Here is a 13,317-nt window from a genome sequence, read left to right as displayed (position 1 = left end):
TTTTGGCTCTTTTTTGTTTTGGAATTGGAAAGAGATGTTGCAAAGAGCTGGCCCCCGCTGCTTGAGAGAAGTGAATGCTATCCGGGATGACCCACTTGAACATCTGTAGCACTCAGAAAGCAGCTGCAAGTTGACCATTGACCAGCATGGCTTCTCCAGAGACCATCTTCTTGCGATCAGTTTGGACATTCCGTGTTAAGCGCATAGGATCCCCCTCCCCGGGGGCTTCCTGTGTGGAGCCCGGTGGCTGTATCGAGAGCAGGGGCTGCGCGAGTTGGCAGCTAATTTAGCCATCTTTCTGCTCATCAGAGCAGATTTCTTGGCAGATTGGTGTTGAGATTTTTCAAGGATTTCTGAGACCCGCCTCTGAATTTCAGGCAGTGGCATATCTTTGCAGTATTTCAGCACCTCGGACACAGGAAATTTAAAAAGAGTTTGAGCAGAAGGTATAAAAATTGGAAAACAGTGTGCCCTCTGCCAATGTAAATAATGGTTTGATTGTACTGACTCTCCTGTGCTCTTTGTCCTTTTGTGTTTATTCACTTAGAAACCTGATGTCCTGACCACCGGGGCCGGTAACCCAGTCGGAGACAAGCTTAATGTTATGACAGCGGGGCCCCGGGGGCCCCTTCTTGTTCAGGATGTGGTTTTCACTGATGAAATGGCTCACTTTGACCGGGAAAGAATCCCTGAGAGAGTCGTGCACGCCAAAGGAGCAGGTGAGAGCCGTGTTTATTTGTTGTAAAAGGATTGTTTCACAACACCTGGGTTAAAAATTACTTCTCACGGGGTTGGAGCTCCTTTAATAGAAGAGGCAAATTTCCATTCCTGGGAGAAAGGAAAAAAAAGTGTCCACAAGGAGAGGAATTTGTAAATGATGGTTATTTCTCTGGATTGAACATGATATATAAAATATTTTAGTAAAAATGAAAGGGATCTTCCTTTTCTTCCATTGTGCACTTTAGTGAAGGAATAAAAATATGAAAATACAGACATGAGCATGCTGAAATTGTAGCTAGATTTAGATGGTGCACTGAGGGGATACATACTGGAGTGAACGGTGCAAAATTGAGGATAGTTGTGTTCAGGGGGTGGGTTTGTGGTGATTTTTCCTTTTTTGTCCAAAAGTTGTGTAAAACTTTTGCTTTTATTGCAGAAACGCAACATAGGGTGGTGTTTAAAAGAAAGCTGAAAATTCAATGAGACAAGAACGCTTGATAGAAAGGAAGAAAATGTTTTTCTCTTAGCTGCTTGCTCAGACTCCCAGTTAGAACTTTCTAGTTTCTTTATTTTTTCCTTCCATCTTCTCCAGCTTTTTCTGTGTGGCTTTTCCATCAGGGCTTTGGTATGTTGTTCAGTTTGTAGTTTGGCCTGTTGTGTCTTCCTAAGTGTTTAATCGATCCTTTCTTTCCCTGTGTTTTCTCCTCTTCCCCCTATTCTTGTGTTTCTCTCCTGGGTCCTTCCTGTACTTCCAGACCTCCTCAGACCCTGTGTCTCAGTCTTGACCTGCTACTTCCAGCCCCACTCATCTCTCCTTCCACTTGGTTCCAGCTGCATAGCACTCGGTGTAGCACTGAGGGTTTTGCATTTTGCCCCCATCATTTTGTATTTGGACATCTATCTCCCCTTTCTTCTGTCAATGTTGGAAGCTCCCAAAAGGCCAGTGCTGCACCATCTGTCTCTCTTGTCACCCAGTTGCCTATTGAGGGCCCAGTGGTCTACAATGGTCTCACGATGAGGATTTCTGTGTCTTTCTCATTAGGGGCTTTTGGCTACTTTGAGGTCACACATGACATTACCAGATACTCCAAAGCGAAGGTGTTTGAGCATATTGGAAAGAGGACTCCCATTGCGGTTCGATTCTCCACTGTCGGTAAGTCCGTCTGTTTGCGTAACCCAACCCTGTACCTTCTTTGGGGCATTTATAACTACATTTCAAGGAAAGCATATTAGAAGATAGAAAAAAACACTTCTCCAAATGATAGCCAGGTTTTACAATAGAAAAAATATTTTGAGACATGCAGAAAGTTCCTTTTAATTCTGTTTGTTGAGGTCTTAGGAAATCACACTCAGGCAGAGGCCAGCATTGCAATTCTGTGACATTTGGAAGGAACTTTCCTACAAGTGGTTGCCTCAGATGAAAGCGTGGAGTGGGGCACTTATTCAGCAACCAAAATAGCTGCCCTTTATTGGGAATTAACTCTATGGCACCCATGGTTAGACGCTTTACAGACATTAGCTGTAATCTCATCTGTAGATCCACGCTGCACGGTGGGGTTATTTCTGTTTTTTTCAGTAATGCTAGTATGAATTAGATCTATCATGCTACATCTCAACACCCCACAACGCACAATTAATTCCATTTCTCTTCACTCTGTGTTTGTGCATTTTAAAAATACTGTGGATGCAAAAATAAATGACATTAAGAGTAAGAATCTACATTTTCACTCATCTTCTTAATATTAACCTCATAATTTTAACGATTCAGTTATTCTCCTTATTTACTATCTTAATCTTTATAATTATTTTCTTCCTTTATTTTAATTTAAATTTTAATTACCTGTTTAAACAAAGCTATCTCATGTTAAATGGATAATCTTTTCCACTTTTATAGTTATGTATTCTCTTATTACTCTCAATTAATTCTTTTGTTTAATTGGTAGACTGAATTAGGTGGTAGATGGTAGAAATAATAACCCAGGCACTTAAATATCTGACTTCCTTCGAGGAAGTGGATTAGAAAGGATAGATCCCAGCGTTTCTTTATGACTTTACATTTCTTGGATGCCAGGTACTCTGGCTTATGCTTCATTTTTCCCATTTGAATTTTCTAGCTGGAGAGTCAGGCTCAGCTGACACAGTTCGTGACCCTCGTGGGTTTGCAGTGAAATTTTACACAGAGGATGGTAATTGGGATCTTGTTGGAAATAACACCCCCATTTTCTTCATCAGGGATGCCATATTGGTAGGTGATAAAGTATATTGCACTCTACATACGTTTGATTTAAATTGATTTCAAACACTCTGTATTGACTGGCATTTGAGGAGAAGCCCTGGGAAAAGCAGAAAGAAGGGAATTTGGGTTGGCTGGATTGCCTTTTTAAGCACATTTTTCTGTATTGAATATCTTTTTATAAGATCAAATAACAGTTACCGTTGGTCTTCAGTTTGGCATTTCAAGATTCACGGACTTCGTGGGAATAGTCCAGTTTTCCTTGTAGAGTCTAGAAGATTAATAAAAAGAGGCACTTTGCCTTGGAAACATGTAGAGGGTAAATTTCATTTTAGGCTTTGGCAGTGTAACATTCTAGGATTATCTTGTTCCAAGTTATAATCTGTAGACCTAGCAGTAGGCAATGTATAGTGTAAGACACCAAAATTCCTATAAACTTAGTTTTGGGATTTTTTTCTCTTTTTCTGTTTAGTTTCCATCCTTTATCCATAGTCAAAAGAGAAACCCTCAAACACACCTGAAGGATCCAGACATGGTCTGGGACTTTTGGAGCCTGCGCCCTGAGTCTCTGCATCAGGTAGGAACTCTTCTTTTTCACTCTATTATAATGTTTCACCTGAACTATGCCTCATCATGTGTTTCTCAAACAGCTTTGGCTATATCTCATTGGACTTGGTTTCTGACTTTCTTTTTGGGAGGCTTCCTCAGATTTCTTGACTCTGAAGAGTTTTATAATGATTGATTTTGTTAATCTTCCCCCATTCATAGCCCTTAAGTGATGCTAGAAATGTTATCAATTGATATTTAACAATATTAAGGATTAAAGTCTCTAGTACGAAGTAAAGCTCTTTGTATTAGGGAAAGAAGGGAAAAGTGTTACCAAACATATTTACTGTTAAAATAGATTTTGAGTAATAAGGTAGGCTACTTTTCCTATTTGTTTTTGCTTATCTTTATTGAATTCTGAGCCATGAGGTTAATGATTTACATATCATTCTGCTTTAAATTCTTGTTATTTTGTATAAATGATACTAATGATAACCTTTCCTATGGGAACTTGCTTAGTGTCTTCCATGTCATTAAGAGATTCTTTGGAAACTTAGGAATATCTTTAAAAAATCTAGGAAGTTTTGATTGAAACTGGAAAATTTTAGGATTTATTTTTCTGTTTCTTAGGTTTCCTTCTTGTTCAGTGATCGAGGGATTCCAGATGGACACAGGCACATGAATGGATATGGATCGCATACTTTTAAGCTGACCAATGAGAAGGGAGAGGCAGTTTATTGCAAATTCCATTATAAGGTACATGTTGCCTTTGGGGCAGAAGGTACAAGGCTCCTACAACCCACGTCTCTTTACTTCTGAAGATTGGGAGAAGATCAAGGCTCCTCCCCGCCTTTCCCTTACCTCCACTCTGAAGGCTGAGGGGTACTGGTCCAGTTGACTTGGACCATGACTCTTCTCTTGGCTCCACCCAAGTGAATAGGTGCATGCTGCCCAGTTAAGGGAACTGTGTGGGCTCTCTTTGGTCTCCTCTTTCCATGCCAGAGGGTAGGAGTACACAGCTACTAACAATGGTCAGGCTTTCTTCTCCTTCTGGGCCCTGGGGGCAATGTGTAAATATTTGGGGAAATGCTCACTTAATGCTGGTTCTCTGGTTTAATGTTCCTGGTCCTGGCAGGTGAATATCCATTTTCCCTGGAGAGGGAAGACTTAAGGTTTTGGTTTGGGCTCAAATGGAAGGAGATAATATAGGCCTCTAGGCTATGTGAAAGATTTCTACCAGGTTTAGCCTAGCTTTCTAGACTTCTTTGTTGGAGTTTAGAATTAAGCCTTAGCAAACAGTGAAGTGTTATGTTGCTTTGCCTTTCCTAGCCCTGAGTCATGGTGCTGAACATAGATATCTTTTATGGTCCAAGAGGGGATTATGGCAAAAATGGGGCATTCCTGTCTGTAATACCAACCTCACCATCACTTTCAATCTGATACTATCTTTCCAGAAACGTTTCTCCTAATTTTTTTAAACTCATCCATCCATTTATTTAGCGTTTATTGAGGGTGTGTTATGAATAGGGCAAAAAAAGTAAAATCAGTTACAAATGTAAAAAAATAAAAATTGTCTTTCTCATTTACTTTCATATAATCGTCAAATAAGTTACCTTCGGGGGAAGCTCTGAGAACATTTTAATTAACTGAAGTGTTTTAAAGAGCTCTCTTGTATTATGATCTTGGCATTTGTTACAATAAGCAGTATTCTCAGAGAACTCTAGAAGGTATTTAAAAAAAGCCTCTGGTGGCCTGAGAATGTGTTTCCAAATACTACTGCTAAAATAAGCACAGACCAGAAGGGGACTCAGGACAAATATAGTCTCCTTAATGGTATCTACCCCAAGACCTGTTTTCTTCTGTTCGGTCTTAATCTTTATCTGAACAACTTATGTAGGTATATCAAATAGGAAAACGGTTTTCCCTCTTTATACTTATAGCTTTATACTTATAGCTTATAGAGAACAGTTTTAAGCAACAGTTGCCCCATTGGCTTGTAACTGCCAAAAGGAGCAGTGTTGTGTCACAGAGAGCAAGGGCTAAATGACTGTGTCTGGGGCATCCGCATGGTGGTAGCTTTGCAGACAGACCAGTCTGAATTCAAATTTTCCTTTTTCTAGGTAACTCTGACTTGGTCATATTATTAAAAGTTCTCTGTGCTCCAGCTTTGTCACTGTGAAATTGGGATAATAATAGCAGCTGTCCATGATCCTGGAAGGATTAGATTGCTTATGGGCCTGTTCAGTAGAAGGCCCTGGGGTAGCCCGAGACCTACTTGGATATATCAGTGTGGATTATTCTAACCTATGACTAGTCTTTTCTAAGCCTGAGGGATTCAGTTAAAATCAGAAAGGTATTGCAATATTATTGCACAATTTAATATATTAGCTCTCTGGGTGATCTGCAGATGGTGACCTCCATTTTTAAATCTGGAAGGTGACTTCTGGTCTGATAGTAAGAAGGGTTCATATCTTGCTGCTGGCTAGAGAGACTCGAGATTTCTGTGGTAGAAAGAGTTTCAGAATTGACTTTGATGAGGAAATCTTTCCATGCTTGGCTTGTGGGGATCTTTCAGAATAAGATACAGGTGAGAATCTGTTGAAAGACTGTATGGTGTGATAGTAGGAGCATTGGTGAAAGTGACTAACTTAGTTCGGTCTTCATGGCTTGCTTGGGAAGTCAGAATACTAATTTTGGGCCTTCTGGGTGGCTCAGTTGGTTAAGCGACTGCCTTTGGCTCAGGTCATGATCCCGGGGTCCTGGGATCGAGCCCCATATCGGGCTCCCGGCTCAGCAGGGAGCCTGCTTCTCCCTCTGACCCTCTCCCCTCTCATGCTGTTTCTCTTTTGCTCACTCTCTAATAAATAAATAAATAAAATCTTAAAAAAAAAAGAATACTAATTTTGCCTGCTCCTAGGCAGAGAACTGGTTCAGAGTGGCTCTACTGAAGTTCTTTTCAGTTCTTTGAACTATGATTCTGTGATTTCTGAAAAAAAATAAAAGGAAGAGGGGGGTAGAGGGATGCTAACCAGCACAATCTCAATAATTGATTTGAGCTATTACAAAACAGGGAATTAAAAACTTACTTCATGCAAAAGAAATTATTTGCTTATTTTAAAAGTATTTTTTTTTTTTTTTCTGATTTGAAAAGTAACATGAGTGTAAAAATTCAAATAATCACCACTCTGGAAAACAATTTTGAAGTTCCTCAAGAAATTAAATGTAGAATTACTGTGTGACCCGGCAACTTTATTTTGAGATGTATACTAAAAAATCCACTGGGGGCGCCTGGGTGGCTCAGTCGTTAAGCGTCTGCCCTTGGCTCAGTTCGTGGTCCCAGGGTCCTGGGATCGAGCCCCACATCGGGCTCCCTGCTCGGCGGGAAGCCTGCTTCTCCCTCTCCCGCTCCCCCTGCTTGTGTTCCCTCTCTCGCTGTATCTCTCTCTGTCAAATAAATAAATAAAATCTTTAAAAAAAAAAAATCCACTGAATTGGACACTTTAAAATGGTTAAAGTGGTACATATTATGTTATGTTTATTTTATGCCAAAAATTTCTTGGCTTTTCTGAAGACAGTAGTACAGCATTCTTTATATGGGTGAGAAATTGAAAATATATGTTAACAGTTAAATTCAAATAATACAGGATACAGAAAGGGAAATATAGGACTAATTTTAAATATGAAATGTATATACAGATTCCCTTAGCATTTAAAAGAATCAAGATAACCAAGTAGAATTTCTTGTTGATGAATTCCTATTTGTATCAGATTTGAACAAGGAAAATCCAGTGTTTGAGTTGCGTTACTCATCATCCTTCAGTGCGTAACTGATTAAAGTTGTATAACTTTGCCAATACATTTCAGTTGGAGCTGCTTTCTCTCATTCTGTAGACTGACCAGGGCATCAAAAACCTTTCTGTCGAAGACGCAGCGAGACTTTCTCAGGAGGATCCTGACTACGGCCTGCGAGATCTTTTCAACGCCATTGCCACAGGCAACTACCCCTCCTGGACATTTTACATCCAGGTCATGACTTTTAATCAGGCAGAAACCTTTCCATTCAATCCATTTGATCTTACCAAGGTGAGTCTGTTAACAACTAAATTGTTTTCTTTTTTAAGTCTCTTTGTACCTAATTTTACAAATTCCAGTCAAGTGTTCATAATGATCGTGAAGTCATGTATGAAATGCCGTGCAGCTGCTTTGCAATTTCCTGGCCTGTGCATCTCACTTCTAGTTCCTGTTTGCTGAGTTCATTGAGTTCCTCAAAGTGGCTTGATCTATCATCATTAGCAGGGAAAAAATCTTGAAAAGCTGATGTCCTTTTGCCCAGGGAAGATGTCAGTATTTACTGTTTACTGTTGTGAAAGATTGAACCAGTGCACTCACCTAAGTTCTTTTCACTTTACTGGATTAAAAAATTATTGTTATATTAGATTCATTATATTAGAAAGCTGGTAATTTTTTTTTTAAAGATTTTATTTATATATTTGAGAGTGAGCAAGTAAGCGAGCACGAACCGGGTGGGGGGAAGGGCAGAGGGAGAGGGAGAAACAGACTCCTCGCTGAGCAGGGAGCCCGATGCAGGACTAGATCCCAGGACCTTGGGATCACGACCTGAGCCAAAGGCAGATGTTTAACCGACTGAGCCATCCAGGCACCTGGAAAGCTGGTATTTTTAATAAGTACTTTAATTTCTTTTAGTTGGTTATTTGGTAATTGTGAATATGATTTATTTTTAGATTTGGCCTCACCAGGACTACCCTCTTATCCCAGTTGGTAAACTGGTCTTAAACCGGAATCCAGTTAATTACTTCGCTGAGGTTGAACAGTTGGCATTTGACCCAAGCAACATGCCACCTGGCATTGAGCCCAGCCCTGACAAAATGCTTCAGGTAAGCCTGGTGGATGGAGATCTTCTGAGGCAGGAGTGCAGGTGTGTGCACGGGTGAATGCACGCCCGCATGAGCACACGCACATACACACACGCTATAATTTGGCATGACCTTTATATAAAGAATTAACTAGAACATCACTTAAATTTTAATTAATCTGGGTCCTTAGTTCCTGTGGGTCTGACTAAGGCATCCTGACATTACAATATTACAGTATAAAGCAAATTTCATAGTATGTTAAGACTTTGATATTTAGTCTCTTAATTTAAAAGAAGTTACATTAGAAATGCCTCAGGTATTTGTAGAGTAAAGCACTCTTTGTTCAGTCTGTCATTGATGGGAGGGAATATCATTAAATGTTCAGTATAACTTGATTCATTTCCTCTCCCATGGTGATGCTTGAATTTTTCCATCTGTAAAAAGAGACTGGAGATAGTTTTTATGTCACCAGTGATTGAAGGCAGTGCGTTAATTTAACCATTTGTTTCAGTAATGTTCCTACGCATTCACTACTTTTTCATCACTCTCCACTAGGCTCTTTCAAGAGTAGAAAGAGTGAAAAATACTTTTTTGGACCAGAAATCAGTAGGAAAATATTTGGCTTAATAATTATTGAGTAAATCAATCTCTTGTGTTTTTAGACTCTGACCATGAAACAAAGGTGAAAGATTATTACCTGACATTAGGCCACAGTGACTGATGGTTGCTTCTCATAGAAGCATCTAACTCTGGTTCAGGTGTCACTCTCCATGGAGACAAGCTAAGATTCCATTGCTTTTTTTTTTTTTAATATTTTATTTATTTGAGAGCGAGCGAGTGAGAGAGAGCACAAGCAGGGTGAAGGGCAGAGGGAGAAGCTGAGCAGGGAGGCCAATGTGGGACTCCATCCCAGGACTCTGGGATCATGACCTGAGCAGAAGGCAGACGCTTAACCGACTGAGCCACCCAGGTACCACCATTGTTTTTTTTAATAGTAACTTCCCTGCTTTGACATTGGGAACATCTAAAACTTTTATAGAAAATAAGTTTTTTATTAGCTTTCAGTTCAATTTAACATATATATAAATATATATATGTATGTATTTTTTTTTTTTTTGAAAAAGAGAGATGACTCACATGTGAGGGGGCAAGGGGCAGAGGGCGAGGGAGAGAGAGAATCTTAAGCAGACTCCATGCCCAGCGCAGAGCCTGATGTGGGGCTCGATCTCACAATCTTGAGATCATGACCTGAGCCGAATCAAGAGTTGGACGCTTAACTGACTGAGCCACCCAGCTGCCCCTTAACTAATAGAAATTGAATACCTCTCTGCGGATGGTAGACTGCTCTGGCTGCTATAACATATGAAAACACAAGATAACTATAATATAAGGCAGAGTGCCATTTGAATTAGGAGAAATCTTGTCTGTTAGGAGGATGACGACAAAGTTTCAAGAATGAGGTAGCATTTGAGATGGCTTTTGAAGAATGGGTAGGATTTCAGTTTTCAACAGAGGTAAAATGGGACAGGAGAGAGACCTGAGTATAGGAGCAACGGTGGGCCATGTTGGGTCTATATAAATTGTGAACAGTCACTTCTTCCTAAAGTAGAAGAAATAAGATTGGGTACATTGAGCATAGGTCAGAGGGGACTTTAGTGCTTGAGTAGAAGTTTGTACAATTGTTCCTTTTAGGACAAGGTTTCTTCAGTTTTGAGAAATGTGGTCTGTGTGTATCAAGTAGAATCAGTCCAGTTGGTGAACTGGAGGTCAGAGAATAGAGAAGTAAAGCCAAGCAGATCACGGAGCACAGGCAGAGTGCTTGTGTTGAAAGGAGTAAAGGAAGCCAAGCCCTGGGACGCTGGGCATCCAACCTTCCCTCCCTTGGGGTTGGAAGGGAGGTGAACCGTGTGAAGGAGGTTACTGGGATTTGCCAAGGCATGAATTTATCATGGGTAGAGCTAAAACTGCATAGCCCTGGTATTGAGGGAACAGGTTAAAGAACAAATATTATCCAAATTCTTTTCACAATTCAGGTCACCAAGGGTCTCTGGGGCCACAGTGAGACCTGGAGACAGTTAACAACACTGAGTCATACAATTAGAAGAGCTGAGAGGCACTGGGTGGAGGCCTAGGCCCAGGGCAAAGGACCACAGATCATATCCATGTTCTCTGCAACAACAAAAAGCAAATGTCTAAGACATTTCATTGAAACTGTTGGGGAGAAAGTCCTGAGAAAAGATGATAAACCAAAATCATGCAATTCTATTAGTGATTGAATTTATGAATGAATCCTGTAATTTCTGTCGGTATTAATTTTGGCTATGGCAAACATATTTTAAATTTAATGTGCTGTCTTCTTTTTTTTTTTTTTAAGTGTGTTTAGAAAGTGCAAGGGCTTTATTTAGTAGGTGCAGTCAAGATATCAGTCCCTAGCCCAGTCTTTCTACAATGTAAGTCAGTTAGCTGTGAGTTCTGATGCCAGAGAGCATGTGAGGAGCCATACATACAACAGGGAAAGACTGCTGTACTTATTTAGCCGTTTGGTGACCAGTGAGGAAACGTTTCAAGTTTTTTGAGTAGTTAAGTCACATAATCTGTGTGGGGTCTGAGGCTGATGCTTTTGGCAGGAGTGTGTAGGACGGTGATGGTGAAGGAGGGGCTGGAAGTGGCGATCCAGGTAGGGGGCCTTTGAAATCACTCTGATGGGGACTAATGAGCATCCCAGGGTGATAGTGGTTGTATGGTCATGAACAGTGGTCTCCATTACCTTTCAACAAGATCGTGTTAATAAACTTTAAAGTGTTATTCAAAGCAGTAAGCCAGATCACAGTGAGAAGGACATAGATTCCAGTTAGTGGGGTTCTAGCAGATGTATTTTACAATGTGATAACATCCTTGAGCGTAGGAAGTAATACAAGGCAGGGCACTAACTTGTTATTTGAGGGGAAAAAAGAAGTTCTTACCTAGAACAGGTGTGAAGACTTGTGGCTCTTTGGCTGTTTGACAGGGAAGATTAAGGACTGTTCAGTTCGGGAGAACTCATTTCATGAGAGAAGAAACTTTGCTCTTTTGGGGGGCTAGTCAGGGTTTGGTGGTAACGCTGTACAGAGTGCTTTGTGCTTGAAATTTGAGAATGAAGTGTACAGACCATTCTGCTGTGTGTGTGACTGCACGCAGTCAGTGCCTGTTTCATTTATAACTGTAGGGCCGCCTTTTTGCCTATCCTGACACTCACCGCCACCGCCTGGGACCCAACTATCTTCAGATACCTGTGAACTGTCCTTTCCGTGCTCGAGTGGCCAACTACCAGCGTGATGGCCCCATGTGCATGCTCGACAATCAGGGTAGGCCTCAGACGTCTGGCTCACCCAGGCGGGTGGGGGGGGATGCCGAGGGTGCCACTGAGCAGAGGGCAGGATGCCCTGCTAGGCCCATGGTCTTCAGGCTCCTGCTCTATGAAGACAACCCAGGGGACCTTCTGCTCTATGAAGCAAGGATGGTTTAAACTGCCCGAAGACTCTATACTTTTATCTGTTTGATATATTTTATTGAGAGTTCCCATCTCAGATTTTCCTTGCCGTCCATCAGATAATGAAAGGTGGGAGAAAGATCTTTCACACTGGCTGTTGAAGAGTAGCATTCAGCTTAGGGGTTAGGTTTTAAAGACTTTTCACAAAGTGGACAGTTCCTTATCACTCTTAAATCACTAGGACTTAGACTCTTAGAAGTGCAAAAGTGCAAGAGTTCCTCTTTCTTGTTTTCCATTACACTTGGCTGGGGTCAAGGAGGAACAAATGGGGCATGGGACAGGTTAGAATAAGGGAGACAGAGTGAATCAAGTAATCCTCCCTTACTTTTTTTTCAAAGTGAATATAATATAGTTGAATTCATGGAAATCAGCTGGTGAGATGAGACTCTATTGTATTTTGTTCTTTGGAGCTCATTTATCAAATTTATGAATTTCTTTTCTTTTAACTACTGTTTTTGGTGCCATGTATAAACAGCCTCTATTTTTGATTACTTGTTCTAATTAGTGAATGTTTGATTAATGTTTTTTCCTTTTAATGCTCCCCAGTTTAATATCGATCTTAATTTTCTTTCTTTTGTTTTCTTATTTGGGCACATTTTTTTTTTGGTAATAGGCTGCTTACATTGATCCCTTCAGAAATTTTACTGATGATTTATATTTATAGCCATAGATGTCTATATTCAAACCAAGTTTACTTTTCTCTGATACAAAGAGAAAGAAAAGAAAATTTGGAAAATATAAGGGAAAGAAGAGAAGGGGAGAAGAAAAACCCACTTACAGCCCCAACACTCAGAGGCCACAACTGTTGCATTTTGCTTTATTTCCTGCCAGTTTTCTCTGGGACTATTTTTTATAGACTTAAGATTATTTTGTTTATATGATTTTGTGCCTTGCATTTGTTACCATTATGACTAAGCCTTTGTATGTATTTAACGAGTTTACTTGCTCACTAACTGATTACATCAAGTATTTGCAGCACTTTTGCTCCCTGAGGTTTATAGAGCTCATGGGGTGTGCTGTTGCCCAAAGTAGCTGATATTTCCTGTGTTGGTCTTCTGCATTTTTATTCTAAAGTGATTTCTTCCTTTCATATTTGTCAGTCCTTTTGTTCCTGAGACCGGCTGTATCGGAGAGGTTCATGTATATTCTGGAACTTCATTAATAAGTACTTGCTTCATGTTTATCATTCTTGTTCACCATTATGGTGGCATGTGTATGAAAAACTACTTAAGGATACATTTTGACACACCCTTTGCCTACTTTTATAAGCTGAGCATTTGGGTTGTGCTCTTGAAGTTTAATGAAAGAGCTTAATTGTTCCCAGTAGTCAATGACTTGAAGACAACTCCCAGAGGAAGGGTCAGAACTCATTTGGAGATAGAATTTTAAAATTACTCAAATAGGCACATTTCAAA

The 13,317-nt window shown here is 40.2% G+C and overlaps 1 protein-coding gene across 1 annotated transcript in view; it reads left to right on the top strand.

The window, feature by feature from the left end:
• CAT (catalase) overlaps window positions 1-13,317 on the top strand; it is a 37,641-nt gene that overhangs the window by 14,803 nt on the left and 9,521 nt on the right. The window contains exons 2-9 of the mRNA XM_081798361.1: window positions 548-719; window positions 1,763-1,873; window positions 2,835-2,965; window positions 3,426-3,530; window positions 4,130-4,255; window positions 7,391-7,582; window positions 8,242-8,394; window positions 11,579-11,717. Of these exons, the coding sequence (XP_081654487.1) occupies window positions 548-719; window positions 1,763-1,873; window positions 2,835-2,965; window positions 3,426-3,530; window positions 4,130-4,255; window positions 7,391-7,582; window positions 8,242-8,394; window positions 11,579-11,717 (1,129 nt within the window). The remainder of the gene's footprint in view (window positions 1-547; window positions 720-1,762; window positions 1,874-2,834; window positions 2,966-3,425; window positions 3,531-4,129; window positions 4,256-7,390; window positions 7,583-8,241; window positions 8,395-11,578; window positions 11,718-13,317) is intronic.

Source organism: Leptonychotes weddellii, chromosome 11 (assembly GCF_054177405.1).
Source record: "Leptonychotes weddellii isolate Sample4059 chromosome 11, ASM5417740v2, whole genome shotgun sequence".
Lineage (NCBI taxonomy): Eukaryota > Metazoa > Chordata > Mammalia > Carnivora > Phocidae > Leptonychotes > Leptonychotes weddellii.
This window is presented reverse-complemented; position numbering and strand designations above follow the sequence as displayed.